We start from the raw sequence: 19,971 nt of genomic DNA on the forward strand, positions 1-19,971 counted from the left end.
ACTTGCATTATTGTAACGGATCCTAACGCATGTCAAAATTGGCATGCGTTTGCAACGGTCCGCTAGTTCATGATGCACCTTCCAACGCGGACAACCGCGCTTTTGGATCCGGTACAGCGAACGCACAGTGAACGGAAGGGTTTGTTCTGCATAGAACTCTATTGCAAGTGTAGGCAGACGTGCAGCCACATGCATTAAAAATACAAGACAATTTTGGCTCTCTTTTAATGGATCCGTTAAACGGATTGCCCTAATGCAATGTGGACCTAGCCTAAGAAAAAACATAATTTGCCACCGGAACCTAAGAAAGGTAAAAATATTAACTTTATTATATATCTTATAAAACATAACTTTATTATAATTGACAAAATATTATTTTGAACAAATTTTACATATAATTGTTTGACAGAGACTTCAGTGAAAAAGTATAAATACCAATAGAGCCCTAAAAATATGAATTGCAAGCTAAAACAAGGAAAGACAACATACCCAAATATATTTGCATTTTTTTAGACTGTAAATTTTAGACAATTTTCATTAAGCTTTTTAACTCCTTTCATCAGGCGTAATAGTATTCTGATATTGGACTTGCTTCCTTTGATGTGGGTTTCGAAGGTGAGGCCATATATTTTCTGGCACATGTCAGCTGTTGTGAACAGCTGACATGTACCGCTAACAGCAGCGGGAGGAATCGCGATCCACCCACAGTTGTTAACCCATTAAATGCAGCTGTCAAACTCTGGCAGCGATATTTAACACACGCTTCCGGCAAGCACGATGGAAATCCGCCCATAGGTGACCCCGTCACGTGATCGCGGATCACTGATGGGTTGGCATGACAACCAGAGGTTTCCTACAGACCTCTATGGTTGTCACTGTCAGATTGCAATGAGCGCCACCCGATGGACGGCGGTCATAGCAAGTGAGTAATTCTACTACACACAGGCAATCTGATCATCGCCTGTATGTGTAGCAAAGCCGATCGGTTTATGGCAGCTTCTAGTCCCCCATGGAGACTATTGAAGCATGCAAAAAGTTTTTTTTTTTTTAAGTTTTTAAAAATGTAAAAAAATATACATATAAAAGTTCAAATCACCCCTCTTTCGCCCCTATCAAAATAAAACAATAAAAAAATCAAACATACACATATTTGGTATTGCCACTTTCAGAATCACCCGATCTATCAATAAAAAAGGATTAACCTGATCTCTAAATGGCGTAGCGAGAAAAAAATTCAAAATGCCAGAATTACATTTTTTTGGCCGCTGCAAACATTGCATTAAAATGCAGTAAAGGGCAATCAAAAGATCGTATCTGCACCAAAATGGTATAATTAAAAAGTCATTTCGGTTTGCAAACAATGAGCCCTCACCCAACCCGAGCTCACGAAAATGGAGTATCAGAAAATAGCGCAATTTTTTTTTAACAAAGTTTGGATTTTTTTTTCACCACTTAAATAAAAAGAACCTATACATGTTTGGTGTCTATGAACTCATAATGACCTGGAGAATCATAGAGACAGGTCAATTTTAGCATTTTTTGAATATAGTAAACAAGCAAAACAAAAAACAACTGTGGGATTGCACTTTTTTTGCAATTTCACCGCACTTTCTATTTTTTTCATGTTTTCCAATACACGATTTGTTAAAACCAATGGTGTCTTTCAAAGTACAACTCATCCCACAAAAATTAAGCCCTCACATGGTCATATTGACTGAAAAATAAAAAATGTATGGCTCTGATAAACGAAAACGCAAAAAGAAAAATACCTCTGGTCATGAAGGGGTTAAAATTAGATTACCCATTGTAGACGCCATGTCTAAATCATTATATAATCCTTAATGTACAACTACAATGTACAATATATTTTTTTACATACATTGTACTCTATTACATAATTGGAAATCAGTTCTTCATTAACTTAAGTGTTCAAAAAAGTTAGTAAAAGCATACTTTTTTAAAAAGGTTGCAAGCTTATTCCTTGACAAAATTATTCATTGTCAACCAAATTGGTTCATTTGTTAATGAGATTCTAATGATGTAATCCAATTGCATCCAATATGGAAAAAGACTCTCATTTTATCATCACAGACAATAATTCTAATAATAAAAATAAAATTATGTAAAATTCTGTGAAATTACATGATGCAGAAAACCAAGGAGTTGGAGTTACGTATTTTTCCTTCATCAGGTGGCTATTCTCCATTTCTTCCTACACCTCTTCCAAATCCTGTTCTAGCGATATGACTGTACCCCCAATATGAAAAGGCACATCGCTGATTCCACATACCAACTGCTTTCTCTTTGCTTATTCAAAGCAAAGCGCTGCCAATCAGTTTTACAGTTTGAAGGCCTGGGGTATAAAAGTCTTATGGTAGATGATTTACTGCATTGCATCAAGTGGCAACTCGCTCGCAGGTTGGCTCCTTGTGAACTGCAACTTTTAAATTGTCATGATTGACAATGCCTGGATGTTAGGGCTGGCAGAAGGCACCGAATGATAAAAAGGAAGATATAAGGTCCGTTCGCGGCCTGGGTTCCACCGTGCAGAGATGACACCTTCTGCTCGGTGATGGCAGACAGTATATGGCGGTATAATGAAAACACACACAGGATAAATTCACCCGGTATGTAAGGAGGGCTGCAATACCGCTGACTGAATGCTAGTGTTAGGTCACAGGACTCTACCTGTTATGATCCTTAGTGGTTGAGCATCACAAATTACTCCAGCTAAGTAACAAACATAGGACAAGCTCTAGGGAGGTGGTAAACTGGACTGACCGCAAAACTGAACCTATCCAAACACACTAGAGGTAGCCGGTGAACGTGCCTAAAAATCCTAGACGTCTCGAGCCAGCCTGAGGAACTAACTACCCCTAGAGAGAAAGAAAGACCTCTCTTGCCTCCAGAGAAATAATCCCCAAAAATATAGAAGCCCCCAACAAATAATAACGGTGAGGTAAGAGGAAGGCACATACACAGGGGTGAAAACGGATTCAGCAAATGAGGCCCACTAATACTAGATAGCAGAAAATAGAAAAGGGGTCTGTGCGGTCAGTAAAAAACCCTTACAAAATATCCACACTGAGATTTCAAGAACCCCCACACCAACTAACAGTGTGGGGGGAGAAACTCAGTCCCCTAGAGCAAGCAGCAAGCGAGGAGATCACATTCTAGCAAGCTGGACAAGAAACATGATGAATGCTGATAATCAAAAAATGAACAAACAAAAACTTAGCTTGTCCTGGAGAGACTGGGAGCAAGGTAGTCACAAGGAATCTGAAGAGCACTGAATACATTGATAGCAGGCAAGGAACTGAGTATCCAGGTGAGCTAAATAGGAAACCAACCAAGGATAACGAACCAGCTGATGCAGCCAACCTGCAGAAAGACAACACTACACAGTACCGCTTGTGACCACTAGAGGGAGCCTAAAAACAGAGTTCACAACATCTACCCCATGGACACAGGGTTACAGTCCCTCTAGACCCACTAGCGCTCGGCGCCATAACTGAGGTGCCAGGTAGAAACTATGCTAATAAATTTAGCGTACTAGGTGTAGGCAGCACCGCTCTGGCAGACGCCACTAAACACCCTGACAAGGGCTTGGAAAGCGCACTAATTGCACACGGCGCCGTACTGACAGATGCTGCTTATTAGACGCTGCATTCTTGTGCCTAGTGCTGGATGGCACAATCTGTCACTAGTCAGCTCAAACACTCAACCACATGCAACAATGCTAGAGAGGTGGTTGATTAGGAGCTTTCACCAGATAGCTAACACACATCCACACATACACGATTTAAGTTTATACTAGCGCATGGCCGAGTGGCCATGCAAACCTTTTATAATTGCAGCCTTCCGGGACCTTCCCAGTGGTCCAATCAGAGCTGCTTCAGGACCTGAGCATGTGACCTCTGACCTCCAATGAGAGGTCATCCTACTGGCATGCTCAGTAGACAAAAAGCAGGACTTAGTCCCTGGAGCGTCTGCTCGCCACTGATTAATCCTGGTTACAATAGCTGAACCTTAGATTAAATGGATATTTTAGCACAATATGCTGCCCTATGTAAAGGTAGAATATTATAGCAAAAGCTAAGTATTCCCATTAGCTAAAATGGCACAAAAATGTTATGCTGTCAGCAAGAAGTATTGAAAGACTACACCATACACATAATTTATGACCCAGATGTATTAATCAAGTGAAGAGCTCCTCTTGCAGAGAGGTCCCTTCTTCCTCTTTACCCCTCAATGTAGTGACTACTTGACTGCTGACTACCGTGTTATTGGACTATAGGACACACTGGACCATAAGACGCATCCCAAATTTGGGGGGTGGAAAATAGGAAAAAAAATATTTTTATAAGTTGGGGGTCCATCTTATAGTCTAAAATTAAGGTATCCTACCTTGGGGCTGGTGGTGATGGAGCAGGTCACAGAAGGCCTGGTCCCTTCCTCAGGAGTCCGGCAGCTGCAGAAGTGGGGCAATGCTGCTGACCCTGGGTTGGAGGAGGGAGTATCCCAGCAGTGCAATGCTGCGTGCCTGATGTCAGCAGTTCATCTGTCTGTTGACTTTCTATGGATTTCTGCACATCTCTTTCTTCTTGTGTTTGACCCGTTTTCCCTGTATCATTTCTCATTATTACGCTTAACTTAATTTATAGCCATCTATGGTTTGATTTCTTTGACTGTATGGATTGGATTGGGTGAGAATTTAATGTCATTAGCAACTATAAAAATATATTTACTTAGAGAATTGGTGATGTTATTCATCCCTTATCTCACCCGCTCTATGTGTATGTGTCCAGAGACTTTCTACAGCACTCACAGTAGCCAAGTGGCATAAACGTCTTGGTGCCATTCTGGCAACAGGAAGTATGAATGGTAACTGTAAAGAAGTATGCATTAAAAAGACAAGAAGAACTAAATATAAAAACACAATATACAGCTCTGGCAAGAATTAAGAGACCACTGCTAAATGTTCAGTTTGTCAGATTTTTCTCTTTATAGGTATATTTTTGAGTAAAATGTAAATTGTTCTTTTATTCTATAAACTTCTGACAACATGTCCCTGAATTTCCAAGCAATAATTTTTGTATTTTTTTTCTGATTAAGAAAAATGGTCAAAAAAAAAAAAAGACCCAGCGCTTTCAGACCTCAAATAATGCAAAGTAAACAAGTTCATAATCATTTAGAAACAACAGCACTGATGTTTTAACTCAGGAAGAGTCCAGAAATCAATATTTTGTGGAGTAACCATGATTTTTAATCACAGCTTTCATGCGTCTTGGCATGCTTTCCACCAGTCTTTCACACTATTTTTGGCTCAAAAATGTAAGCAGTTCTTCTTTATTTGATGGCTTGTGACTATCCATCATCCTCTTGATTACATTCCTGAGGTTTCCAATGGGGTTCAGGTCTGGAGATTGGGTTGCCTATGGCAGGGTTTTGATGTGGCGGTCTGTTAATTTTTGCCAAAGTTGTACATTACATCATGGTCCATAAAGTGTACAGGGGCTCACATGAAAGGAGAGGAGTGCGCAACTGAGGGGGCCTGCCACCCCCTTACAGGATCAACCCTCCAAAGCTGTCTATATAGGCATGTAGGTGATAGAACGTTGAATAAAATGATACCTTGATAGCTGTGATCTGATGTCTTATTCCAGAGCAATACACATTGATTTTAATATGTAAATGAGCTGTTAAGATCTATGAGCTAGATAACATATCTACCTGAGAATCTGCCTCAAGAGCTTTGTAAATGACAGCACTACCAATGTGAGACATATAACTGTCAGTCTGCTCTTCAGATCTAAATATCTCACATTGGTAACTCCCTTTCAGTTAAAATAAGCTCTGGAGTCAAATCCTCTTGTGAATGTATAACAGGCCCAAAAAAACATAAAGTAATCAAAAAGAATGCAAGAAAAATTCTAAATTTGTACTAAAATGGAAAAAGAGCTGACAAAAACATAAAAAAAATACATTGCCAGGAAAATCTAGGAGATATCTAGCTATATTATAATACCTACATATTGATAGTGCTTCCAAATGTACCTGTTTCAAACATTAGTTCAAAATTTTCTTAAAATTATGATGCAAATACTCCTTCTGAAAAAGAAAAAAATGAAGAGTCCAGAAAACTCAATTAAAAAATTAGAAGAGCAACTGTGGAATCCAAGAAAGAAAGTATTGTTGTTATCTAATTTACCTAAAATTTTTACACTGCAAGTTTTCTAGCTATAATGGAAATTAAAACATCACTGATATTAACATTAAAAAAGCAAAAGCAAAATCTTATAATATATTGGAATCTCTGATTTTAAGCCATTTGGTCCTATATTGCCTAATCAGTAAATCTCTCCTAGTACCTTCTACTACTGTTGGAGTTTTAGAGTTTTGCTTTGATTTTTAGAGATATTTGAATTACTTCAAATAGAATCAAATTCTTCTTGAAATTTATGAAACGTATTCCATAATTCAACTTCATAATTCAATTTCCTTTGTTATTTAATTTGTCTTTTATGTGATTTTTTTAAGATTTATAGTGATTTTCATGATTCAAAAGTGCCAAAAAGAGATTAAAAAGTACATTAATTAATACTCATGTTAGGCTTCTCTGTCTCTCAGTTGACCTTTAAATATAATAGTTTGGACTCACCAAATCCCGATTAATCGTATTTTCACCTTATGCAGTTGTTCCTCCCCACTGCTTAAAGTCCAAGCCATATAGCAAACAACATAAAATACATCCAATCTGTTCCAAGAAGTACCTTTATAATTGTATTTAAATATTTCCATTTAGTATTTACATTAATATAGGTATTAGAATAAGCTCATTTAATTACTATTCATCATAATCACCATTTTGAATAAACAACACAATCCCCGATGCAAAAAGGAAGGGTGTGTACCCTGAAATGCTGCCACAGGTGCAGACCTCAGATCATTACACAATGTATCTGCCTCTCTGTTTCTACATGTTTGCTTTTGCCTAGAGCATGTGGACTGTTTGCATCAGAGTCTTTGTCCTGGATATATTGTATGCTGTTCATTATATAATTTGGACCCGAGAAGTCCTTACAATATGTTATCATGGCTGACTTGACTTTTTGCATTGTCATGACACTGTGAGGCCTAGTGAGTGCCAAGGGCACCAAATACCCAATCAGACCAATGGCATGAAGCAGATTGTAAGCCTTTGAATGAAAACTGGACCAGAATAAAGAAGCAGGGAATGACCAAGTTATGAGATCTTGATAGAGGTGACTGTTATTATTTTTTTTTTAAACAAACTTGTCAGTTGGATTTTGCTAAGTAAACTACAGGCATTGTCGATTGACCCTTTTACACTGATAAAAAAGATACCTAGGGTGTAGAAATACATCTTGTGTTTTTTGTGTTACAGTATTAGAAGTTTTCAGTTAATGATATGCCCGTGCTCCAGGATAGGACTGTAGGCAGAGTCTTATCTTTGTGCTTTAGGCCAGAGAAACCAAGATGAGACCTGCCCACAGACCGCCCTGAAGCACAAACATGTTCCTCGTCATAGAGACAAAGAGCAGAACGAGAAGAACAAGAAAGGTACCATGATAATTTAATGAAAGGACCTAATATTTATTTTTATGCATTAATTAAAAAAATATAAAGTAGATGTACACATGTTTGACAACCTCCCCATTCTGTCTGGTTGCAGCCATTAATGACCTTTACACTTGTCAAGTGTAAGGGTCAAGAGATCCCAGTATACCCACATTAATCAATTATATGTAATGTAGATATCCACATATGAGAAATTAATTACATATGCTATCAATGTTTTAAATGTCTAAATCTAAAACACATTAAAGAGACTACAAATGTGACATTTTCTGCACAGCAGAATCTAAGAAAATACATAAAGAGCCATCAGAACCCAAGAAAAAACATGAAAAGACAGTAGAACCCAAGAAAAAGCTTGTTGACCTTGCAGAACCCAAGAAAAAATATGTTATGCCAACAGAACACAAGAAAATGCATGATTTGCCTGTTGAATCTAAGAAAAAGCATGGAGAACTAGAAAAACCTAGCAAAAAGGATAAAGAACCATTAGAATCCAAGATCAAACAAAAAGAACCAGCAGAGACCAAGCTTAAATATGAAGAGTCGGCAGAGCCCAAGAAAGAGCCTCCTGTTACCAAGAAAAAACATGAAGAGCTTATAGAACCCAAGAAAACAGATGCCCAGAAAGAAAAACCTTTCAAAAAACATGAAAAGCCAGCAGATTCCAAGAAAAAGCATGTAGAGCCAGCAGAATCCAAGAAAAGGCATAAAGAACTAGTAGAACCAAAGAAAAAACATGAAGAGTTAGTAGAATTTAAGAATAAACAAGAAATACCACCAGAATCCAAAAAAGACAAAGGTATATTACTGAACAAATTGGAAACATTATCAAATAATATTTTATTAAATATAGTTTTTATACAAATATCTGTAAAATGTGTTCCTCAGCAGAGACTTCAGTGAAACATGAGGAGCCAGCAGAACCCAAGAAAAAACATGAACATATACCTAAAACAGGTAATTAAATACATGAATTGGTAGTCCCAAAATGTATTATTTTTCAATATTATTTGAACTTATAATCCATTCATGTTAAAATGACCTAATTAAGAAAAGGTTTACAAAACAACAGAACCCAAGGAAATAGATGAGTTTCTAAGAGGAGGCAAATATGGTAAACACCAATTAATTTATCAGACTTGATGTACAGCAGCCATGTAGTTTACAAAATATAATCTAACACTGGCCATTTAGCCCAGCATCTAAGCAGTTAAACATTAAACCCATTACCATCCTCAATACGAATTTAAGTGCCCATACATTGCCATGGCAGACAAGGGCCTAGTGAAGTTGCCTCTCTGACTGCCGACTGAATTCTACGATTAGGTCCTTCCTCACTAGGACCTTATAGAATAACACCGAAAGGTCAATACACTACAGCCCTGTAATGTTTTCTACAAAACAAACATAAAAACAAGTTTAATGAAAAAGGGCATATGATGGTAATACTGTTAAAGCCATATTAATGTTGTCTTTTAGCTCAGCACCTGGTGTCAGTCACTGGTAATTTGGGACTAACTTTACCTAGTTTGTAGGCAGTTGCACCTTTTTATTCCTTGAAATCATAATATAGGGCAATAACCAGAGGATGTATTAATTATTTCCAGATCTATCTCAGTCATTACATTTATGCTGCATCCTTGATCCTGATAATATCCAAAGTTAATTTGTTGATGATTACCACAATGTGTTTCAAATACCATAGAGACCATCTGTACCAATACACCACACAACTGTTTGGAAACAGGATAGGCACTATTGCTTTAGTTTTTAATTCCTTAACCTTAATATAAAATGGTTCATGTGTATGGTTTAACTGTTGAATCTACTGTATGTTACAGTACTTTTCAGGCCTTTATTTTTTTTTCAAGATTGTTATTGATTTTTTTGCTTAATATAACAAGAACAAGTTAACATAATAAATGGGTAATTAATATGAAGATAGCTTAATAAAGGGTTAACTTAGAATGGAAAAGGGAGAAAAGGACAAATAACAAAATGAAGAGCAACAATTAACAAGTGTTAAGTGTTAAGTGTCCATTATAAATTGTCTATTTAGGTTAAACATGAAATATGTTATATCATTATAAGCATAAAATAATTGTGGACAACAAAGTGTAAAACATAGATTAAGGTACCGTATACTCAATAAAATTATTATTTTGTAAGTTACTACTGATTTATTAGTATAGAAAAGAAATATAACATTTAGTAATGGATATTTTGGCTGGAGTAGAAACACTTTTTTCCAGTGGTGCCATCTTTTGTGGTACCACCAAAATGAGTTGGTAATATTGCCATGAATTTGTTCATAAAAATTATGAAAAAAAACTTGTTCAGTTATTTCTGTAATAGTGATGATGGAAGGAGTCTTCCATGATCTATAGATTAATCAAATTAGTTCTACATTTAGAGAAGGAATGCTATTTGAGGGCGTAATTTGATTGAAAAGTGAAGATTTTTCTTCCAAGAATTTTATCACGTTAGTTATCCAGAAAATATGAACTAAATTACCTTTTAAATGGCTTTGTCTCCAACATAATGAAGAAAGATTTGCATATGCTTCAGATGATCTGTTTAGAGTAAGAGACCACTTTAAGATTTTATAGTAGGATTCATGCAAAGTTGCACAATTGTTTGACTAATACAGTGCCTTGCGAATGTATTCGGCCCCCTGGAACTTTTCAACCTTTTCCCATATATCATGCTTCAAACATAAAGATACCAAATGTAAATTTTTGGTGAAGGATCAACAACAAGTGGAACAACAACAATGCCAAATGATATGTTTGGCGGAAAGGCAAAACAGCTCATCACCCTGAACACACCATCCCCACTGTCAAACATGTTGGTGGCAGCATCATGGTTTAGGCCTGCTTTTCTTCAGCAGGGACAGGGAAGATGGTTAAAATTGCTGGGAAAGATGGATGGAGCTAAATACAGGACCATTCTTGAAGAAAACCTGTTGGAGTCTGCAAAAGACCTGAGACTGTGACGGAGATTTGTCTTCCAAGAAGACATTGATTCCAAACATAAAGCAAAATCTACAATGGAATGGTTCACAAATGAATGTATCCAAGTGTTAGACTGGCCAAGTCAAAGTCCAGACCTCAATCCAATCGAGAATCTGTGGAAAAAGTTGAAAACTGCTATTCACAAACGATCTCCATCAAACCTCACTGAGCTCGAGCTGTTTGCCAAGTAAGAATGGGCAAGAATTTCAGTCTGTCTATGTTAAAAACTGAAAGACACATACCCCAAGCGACTTGCAGCTGTAATCGCAGCAAAAGATGGGACAACAAAGTATTAAGTTAAAGGGGCCGAATAATATTGCACGCCCCACTTTTCAGTTTTTGAATTTCCACAAAAATGTAAAATAACCAATAAATTTAGTTCAACTTCACAATTGTGTTCCACTTGTTGTTGCTTCTTCACCAAAACTTTACATTTGGTATCTTTATGTTTGAAGTATGATATGTGGGAAAAGATTGAAAAGTTCCAGGGGGCTGAATGCTTTCGCAAGGCACTGTATATTAGTGGCTTCTTTGCCTTTGTTCTGTAGTGAAAATGTCTTTGAGGTCTTTATCCCAATTGTAAGTTGTTGTTTTTTCAAGAATTCAGTTTCTTCCTCAAAATAGTCATATGAATTCCTTGTTCTCCACATTTGTTTGGGTTGCTTAGTCAAATGCTTCTGATTTCTGAGAGCAAGCTTTTAAGTTGAAGCAATTCCAGGCTAACTTTTCTAATTTTTCATAGAGTTAGCAAATTGCTATATGGGAAATTATGATTGATTTTAACATGTTGAAATTAAATAAAGTCTTTTCAATCAAAGATAGCTTTAATTTTTGTTATACCAAACATTTTCCATATTGGTGGGTTGGGATCTTTATTAACATTTCTATAAAAGATAAAGAGACTTTTTCAGTTTGTTCATATATGGAAGTTATTTTTTGAAGTTCCGCCAATTTCCTCCAAACATAAAGAGTGGTTGTTAATGTTAGGTATTGTAGGATTGGGAAATGTACCATATATACTGAAGTATAAGCCGAGATTTTCAGCCCATTTTTTTAGGCTGAAAGTACCCCTCTCGGCTTATTCCCGAGTTATTGTCCCAGGGGTCGGCGGGGGAGGGGGAGCGGCAGGAGTGGCGGCTATCACATCATACTCACCTCCTCCTGATGTGGTCTCTGCACATCCCTGCTTCTCAGATGCTCTTCCTGTGGAATGGGGACAGGTGAATATCGCAAGTGCCAGGGGCCTGAACCAGCGGTGACTCCAGCACCTGGCCCACATAGCGCACCAGTGTCCCCACCTGCTCAGGACATCGGCACCTCTTCCCTAGTGACGAGAGGTGAGTATGTAATTTTTTTTTTTTTAATAGCAGCAGCAGCATATGGGGCATATTATTCTAAGGAGCATCTTATGGAGCCATCATCTTTTATGGAGCATTATATGGGGCATATTATTCTATGGAGCATCTTAAAGGGCCATCATTAACCTTTATGGAGCATTATATGTGGCATATGTGGCATATTTTAACCCCTTAATGACCGCCAATACGTCTTTTAACTGACCTGAGATATAAGAGAATAGCATCCCCATGCAGGTGACAATCCAGCAACTGTTAGTTGTACACTGTATCTGATATCTTGCTGTATCAGCCTCGATCAGTGTTTGCACCGTCCAAGTCTGTTTAACCCCTTAGATGCTGCTGTCAATAGTGACTACATCATATAAATGGTTAACAGAATGTGGGGGCTTCCTTTTTATCCCAGTTGATGCCATCAGATCATGATTGTGTGGTCCTGATGTTTGCGATGGCAATTCATGACCTAATAGCGCCCTTAGAGTCTGACGGCTGTTGTAACCTGTTTAGAAGTTAGCGACATTTAGGTGGTAAAAATACACTTTTTCATTTCTGTTATGCCAATTTGCATTAATTCCTGAAAATCTCCTGAAGGGTTAATGAACTACCTGTTTGCAGTTTTCAATATGTCAGGGGGTGCTGTTTTTAAAATGGTATAACTTTTGGGGTTTTCCCAATATATGGGATCCCTAAAGTCACTTCAAACATGGATAGGTCCCTAAAAAAATAATTTTTGTAAATTTCCTTGAAAAAATGAACAATTACTGCTACATTTTTAAACCTCCTAAAATGCTAACAAAATAAAATAACATTTTACAAATGGTGCTGATGTAAAGCCAACATGTGGGAAATGTTTTTTCTTAATGTTTTGCTGTGGTATGACTATCTGGATTAAAGGGATAATCATTCAATGTTTGAAAATTGCTAATTTTTTTACATTTTTCTTAAATTTGATATTTTTTATAAATAAACACAAAACATATTGACATAAATTTACCATTATCATAAAGTATAATGTGTCATTAAAAAACAGTCTCAAAATCACTGAGATTTGTTGAAGCGTTCCAGAGTTATTGTCACATAAATTGACACTGGTCAGTATTGTTGATCATTCTGATACTGCAAATATCTGGTATCGCCGATATTCGCTGTATCGGAATTCCGATACTGAGTTCTGATATTTTTGCGATATCGGATACCGGAATCGGAAGTTGGGCGGTTCATAGGCGCAGACTGCGTGTGTGTGTGGGCGGGGTCTCTGCATGACCATGGGGGGTCTGTGCATGCCTGCCGGGGCTCTGTGTGGGTGGGGTCTGTGCGTGCCTGCTGGTGCTCCGTGCGTGCCTGCCGGGGCTCTGTGCGATGTGTCGGGGCTCTGTACAGCGTGTCGGGGCTCTGTGTGGCGTGCCGGGGCTCTGTGCGGCGTGCTGGAGCTCTGTGCGGGCTGCCGAGGCTCTGTGCTTGTGTGCAGGCATTGTCCGATGGGACTACAAGTCCCATCGGACGATGCCTGCAACAGTGACAGTGATTGACACATTAGCCAATGATGGGACAGTAGTAGTCCCATCATCCGGCTAATGTGTTGAATGTAAAAAAAATACTACATACATACTACACACATACTACATACATACTACATACATACATACAACATACATACATACTACATACATACATACATACTACATAAATACTTCATACAATACTACATACATACTACATACAATACTGCACACATAGATACATACTACATAATATATACATACTACATACAATACTACATACATACTACATACTACATACATACTACATACTATATACATACATACTACATACATACTGTTAGGGCTAGTGGAACGCACCGAGTAAATAGAGATGTTTTTATTGATATTGGTGTGTTCGCAGCCCAGGGTCAACCGTGCAGGAGTACCTGCTGCTAGCAAACGGCGGCACTATATGGCGGTATGGACTAACTCAGTTAATTCACCGAGTAGCCATGAAAGCAAAGCACTGTGCCCTGTTAGACTTCACAGAGGCACAGGCTAACTGCCCAAACAGAGAGCAGTCACACAAAACTCCTTGCCGGAGGTGCCAGCATTCTAGGGGCTTATTTCAGCCAGGTGCCTGAATACATACAAACACAAACTCCTCGCCGGAGGTGCCAGCATTCTAGGGTCTTATTTCAGCCGGGTCCCTGAACACACTCTCACGTGACCACACTGGCGCAAAGCAGATAACAAAGAATAATACTAGCCGTGCGGCCATGCGAGCCTTAAATAGTTGCAGCACGTACAGGACCTTCCTAGAAGGACCAATGAGAGGCTGCCACAGAGCGTGAGCACCTACAGGACCTTCCTGAAGGACCAATGGCCTTAGCTGCAGTATCTGATCATGTGACCCTTGATCTCCACTGAGAGTTCTTACTCTGGGCGTGCTCAGAATGAGAAAAGCAGGACTTTTTCCCAGAAGCGTCTGCTCGCCGCTGCCCAGCACTTCAATGGCAGAAGCAGGAAAGGCAGCAGTAACTCTTTGTACAGACTCAGACTGAGCGAGACGCTGGGACCGATGTCTCTGCTGAGCAGGCTCCACTGCGGCAGAAGAATGGGAGACCGCAGCAGAGATGGCCCGAGATTCCCCCTATGCAGAGGCGGGAACTTGACCCCTAACACATACAATACATTACAGACAACAGTACATTAAACATCGATTTCATACTCACCATTACTTGTCACTTTGTTACCCGAAGCCAGTGTCATCTGTAAAAAAGATTAAAATAACAAATAACCAATATACTCCCTGTCCACAGAAATCCACAAGTGTCCCACAATGATCTCCCGTGGAGAGCGGCAGCATCAGCTGATGCGACCACACTCTAGGGGTTCCAGGAACACAATGATGGGAGGAAGGTATTCCTCCGCCGCTGTAAAACAAATAGTACCTAGTCTCACTTTTGGCATTGCTGTGTGAGAAATTTTCCCAGACAGCAATTGCCATAAAATGAGACTTTGTCCTAAGGTAACCTCTCAGTGATGCACTGCAAGAGCCATTGTGACACAGCGTGTCACTGAAGGTCCTATAGAGCAGTGACATCACCCGATGTCACAGTTCTATAGGGGAGATCGTCGTGGGACACTCGTTATTAATTGGTCTACCGCGGACAGGTAGTATACGGCTTATTATTTTATGTTTTTTGCAGGCGCTGAAGTATGGTAAGTATGGTTAAATGAAGAATATTAGAATACTTTTTTCCTAATGTGTGTGTGTTTTATTAAACCTTTCCTACTATTGGATTAATAATGGATAGGCGTCTGTTATTAACCCAGCTTAATGTCACCTTACAATAGCAAGGTGACATTAACCCCTTATTACCCCATATCCCACCGCTACACAGGAGTGGGAAGAGAGGGGCTAAGTGCCGGAATTGGCACATGTTACAGATGCGCCATTTCTGGGGTGGCTGCGGACTGGTATTTGTAGCCAGGGGGGTCAATATTAATGGCCCCTCTCTACGCTATGAATATCAGCCTGCAGCTGTCTGTGTAGCCTTTCTGGCTATAAAATATAGAGGGACCCCACATAATTTTTTTTGGGGGTCCCCCTATTTCAATAGCCAGTAAAGGCTACGCAGACAGCTGCGGGCTGATATTCATAGCAGGCTACAAATATTGGCCCCTGGCCGTCGGCTTTCCGCCTCTGGCGTAAAAAATTGTGAGGGAGCCCACGTTGTTTTGTTTTTTTTTAATTCATCGCTCGTTACGGCCTCTTTCACACTTGCGTCGTTACGGGTCTGTCGCTATGCGTCGGGCCAACGTACCGATGCACGTTGTGAAAATTGTGCACGACGTGGGCAGTGGATGCAGTTTTTCAATGGATCCGCTGCCAATTCTGAAGTCCGGGGAGGAGGGGGCGGAGTTTCGGCCGTGCATGCGCGGTAGAAAATGGCCGACACGATGGACAAAAAACGCACACTTCAACATTTTTTCGTGCCGACGGTCAGCCAAAACATGACTGATCCATTGCACGACGGATGCGACGTGTGGCCATCCGTCACGATCCGTCGCTAATACAAGTCTATGGGAAAAAATGCATCCTGCAAGCACATTTGCAGGATCTGTTTTTTTCCGCCGGATCTGTTTTTTTCCGCCTGATCCGTTTTTTTTCCACCAGATCCATTTTTTTGCGCCAGATCCGTTTTTTCTGCAGGTTCTGTTTTTTCCGCTGGATCCGCTTTTTTTCTGCCGAATCCGTTCTTTTCTGCCGGATCCGTTTTTTCCCACCGGATCCGTTTTTTCCTTCAGGATCTGTTTTTTTCCGCTGGATCCGTTTTTTTCTGCTGGATCCGTTTTTCTTCCGCCGGATTCGTTTTTTTTTCAGCCGGATCCGTTTTTTTCAAAACTCGCCGGATTGTGCCTGACGGCAAAAACCTGATGTGTGAAAGCAGCCAGCTATATGGATAGATACATCTATGTATCTATAGATATATCTGTCAATAAATATATCTATAGATAGATATAGCCATAGATATATAATAGAAAGGCCAAAGTTTCTAAGGCTACTTTCACACTTGCATTTTTAGCAATCCGTCGCAATCCGTCCTTTTGGGAAAAAAAAACGGATCCTGTAAATGTGCTCGCAGGATGTGTTTTTTTACCCATAGACTTGTACTAGCGACAGATCGCCACACGTCGCGCAACGGATCCGTTATGTTTTGGTGGACCATGTTAGGAGTCGAGTTTCCTCTGCTGCACAGGGGGAATTTCGATCCGTGTCTGCTGCGGTCTCCCATTCTGCATCGGCTGCAGTGGAGCCTGCTCAGCAGAGATGTTGGTCCCAGGGTTTCACTAAGACTGATAATGTGCAAAGGGTTACTGCTGTCTCTCCAGGCTCTGCTATTGTACACTGCACTGATCTGCGGCGAGCAGGCTTTTCTGGGACTAAGTTCTGCTTTGCACACACTGAACATGCCCAGGTTAAGATCTCTCAGTGGAGATCAAGGGTCACATGCTCAGGTACTGCAGCCAAATCTATTGGTCCTTCTAGGAAGGTACTGTAGGTGTGCAGGCTTTGTAGCAGCCTCTCATTGGTCCTTCTAGGAAGGTCCTGTATGTGTTGCAGCTATATAAGGCTCTCATGGCCGCACGGCCATGTGCTAGTATCTTCCTAAGTTATGTCCTTTGCGCCAGTGTGGTCATGTGTTTGTATGTGTACAGGGACACTACACATAAGCCCCTAAGCCCCTAGAATGCTGGCACCTCTGGCGAGGAGATTGTGTTTGTGTGTATTCAGAGACCTGGCTGAAATAAGCCCCTAGAATTCTGACACCTCCGGCGAGGAGTTTTGGGTGCATGCATGACCACTGACTGCTCTCATTTGGGTAGTTAGCCTGTGCCTCTGTGAAAGTCTAACAGGGCACAGAGCTTTGCTTTCTCGGCCGCTCTGTGAAGCTAACAGAGCTTGTTCATACCGCAATATAGTGTGGCCAATTACTTAGCAGCAGGTTCTTTCCTGCATGGTGGATCCTGGGTTGCGAACGCACCAATCCCATCTAATAAATATATTCAGTGCGTTCCGCCAACCCTAACAGTATACTAGAGCTGGGATCTAGATAAGTAATGGCAGATGAACAGCGATTGCAGGGCTACATCCAGCTGCTGGAGGGCCGTTGGCATCTCTTGAGCATGCAACCTCGGCGGTGGATGTTACCGCAATAGCTGTTCAGGCTGCTAGCGTGGCTGCAGCAGCTTTACCCACTGCCACCTCTGTTCTGACCTTATCTCACCTCCCATTGCCTGAGAGATACTCTGGGGACAGTAAGTCCTGTAGGGGTTTCGTGAGCCAGTGTGGTATACACCTCGAGCTCCTGGCTGCACGTTTTCCCACAGAGCGGGCAAAGGTGGGATTCATAATCTCTCTCTTGTCGGACAGGGCTTTGGAGTGGGCTACACCGCTGTGGGAGCACAACGATCAGGTGGTGCAGAGTGTTCCTCAGTTTCTGGACACTCTGAAACAGGTCTTTATAGGACCTCAAGTCACCCATGATACAGCGCTCTAACTGCTGGCTTTGACTCAGGGTTCAACCATGGTCAGCCATTTTGCAGTTCTCTTCCGGACATTAGCGTCTGAGTTGGAATGACCAGATAAAACCCTCATTCCCGTATTTTGGAGGGGGCTGGCTGACGATGTGAAGGATGCTTTGGCTAGGGAGATTCCCGCCACACTGGAGGAGCTCATATCTGTATCAACTCACATAGACCTTCGTTTTCATGAGCGAAGGTTGGAGAGAGCCCAGAGTAGGCAGAGGTTTCGGCTGGCTCCCACCTTCGCCAGACCTCTGGAATCTCCAGTCCAGGTGTCCGAGTCACATGAGGCCATAGAGGTGACACGAATGGGATCCAAGTCCCAGTCCGCTCGTGCACATAAGGTCTGTCATGTTTGCAGGCAGTCAGGACATCTTGCCTCCAAGTGTCCTCAACGGTCGGGGAAACGTCAGCGTCTAGTGGCAGTTGGAGGAGGTACACTTGACATGGCGACGTTTGCCTCAAAGTTGTCCTTCAAGGGGACAATTACCTTAGGCCAATCCACTCTTATGGTAGAGCTATGCGTGGACTCTGGGGCGGAGGGTAATTTTATGTCATCCGCTTTCGCCCAGCGTCACGCAATACCCCTGGTTATGCTCGCCAAACCAGTAACCGTTCGAGTGGTAAATGGGTCGACACTACCCTCACAGATTACCCACCAAACCATTCCAATCACGCTTTCTGTGTCTCCATCACATCAGGAGATTATCTCCCTATTAGTCATTCCTGAGGGAATTGATGAGGTCCTGTTGGGGATACCATGGCTACGCTATCATTCTCCTCATATAGAGTGGTCCTCAGGGAGAATTTTGGGATGGAGTAAATCCTGCGAGGGTAGATGTCAGAGGGAGTGCATTCAGGTTGCTACAACACAGGTACCCGCAGATCTTTCCTCTCTCCCCCAGCACTATTGGCCCTATGCAGACGTGTTCTCCAAAAGGGCTGCAGAGACCCTTCCGCCTCACCACCCCTATGACTGTCCTATTGACCTCTTGCCTGGTGCTGAGCCTCCCCAGGGTCGAGTCTATCCGTTATCTCTCCCGGAGACGGACGCAATGTCTCAGTACATCCAAGAGAATCTGGCAAGAGGATTCATTAGGAAGTCAGTGTCACCTGCAGGGGCTGGGTTCTTCTTCGTACAGAAGAAGACTGGAGACTTACGTCCATGCATAGACTACAGTGATCTTAACGCCATCACCGTTAAGAACAAGTACCCATTACCCCTGATATCTGAGCTTTTTGATAGGCTATGGGGAGCAAGGGTATTTACAAAATTAGATCTGCGGGGTGCCTATAACCTGATTCGCATCCGTGAGGGGGATGAATGGAAGACGGCTTTTAACACCAGGGATGGGCAATATGAATACCTGGTGATGCCCTTCGGGCTCTGTAATGCTCCAGCCGTTTTCCAAGAATTTGAGAACGACATTTTCCGGGATATGCTCACCACCTTGGTTGTAGTCTATCTGGATGATATCCTCATCTACTCTACAGATATTGACTCCCATCGGAGAGATGTTTGCAAAGTCTTTGACCTCTTGCGGGCAAACTCCCTCTACGCCAAGTTGGAGAAGTGTGTGTTTGAGCAGGAGTCCTTGCCTTTCCTTGGTTATATCATCTCTGCCCAGGGATTGAATATGGATCCTGCCAAGCTACAGGCTGTGATGGACTGGCAAGACCCCCATTCTCTTAAAGCGGTGCAGCGCTTTATTGGGTTCATTAATTACTATCGCCATTTCATTCCTCACTTCTCAACTTTGGCAGCTCCCTTGGTTGCCCTCACCAACAAGGGAGCAAATCCCAAGTTGTGGTCAGAGTAGGTCTCCAAGGCCTTTCTCTCGATTAAGTCACACTTCGCTAGCGCTCCCATCCTACATCTCCCCGATGTAGATAAGCCATTTATCATGAAGGTGGATGCCTCATCTG

At 41.2% G+C, this 19,971-nt stretch overlaps 1 protein-coding gene across 1 annotated transcript in view; it reads left to right on the forward strand.

Moving 5' to 3' along the window:
• Window positions 1-19,971, forward strand: part of LOC143807646 (uncharacterized) — a 1,106,746-nt gene that overhangs the window by 848,918 nt on the left and 237,857 nt on the right. Inside the window, exons 68-69 of the mRNA XM_077289447.1 lie at window positions 7,880-8,401; window positions 8,491-8,559. Coding sequence (XP_077145562.1) covers window positions 7,880-8,401; window positions 8,491-8,559 — 591 coding nt within the window. The remainder of the gene's footprint in view (window positions 1-7,879; window positions 8,402-8,490; window positions 8,560-19,971) is intronic.

This window comes from Ranitomeya variabilis, chromosome 2 (genome assembly GCF_051348905.1).
Source record: "Ranitomeya variabilis isolate aRanVar5 chromosome 2, aRanVar5.hap1, whole genome shotgun sequence".
Taxonomy (NCBI): Eukaryota; Metazoa; Chordata; class Amphibia; order Anura; family Dendrobatidae; genus Ranitomeya; species Ranitomeya variabilis.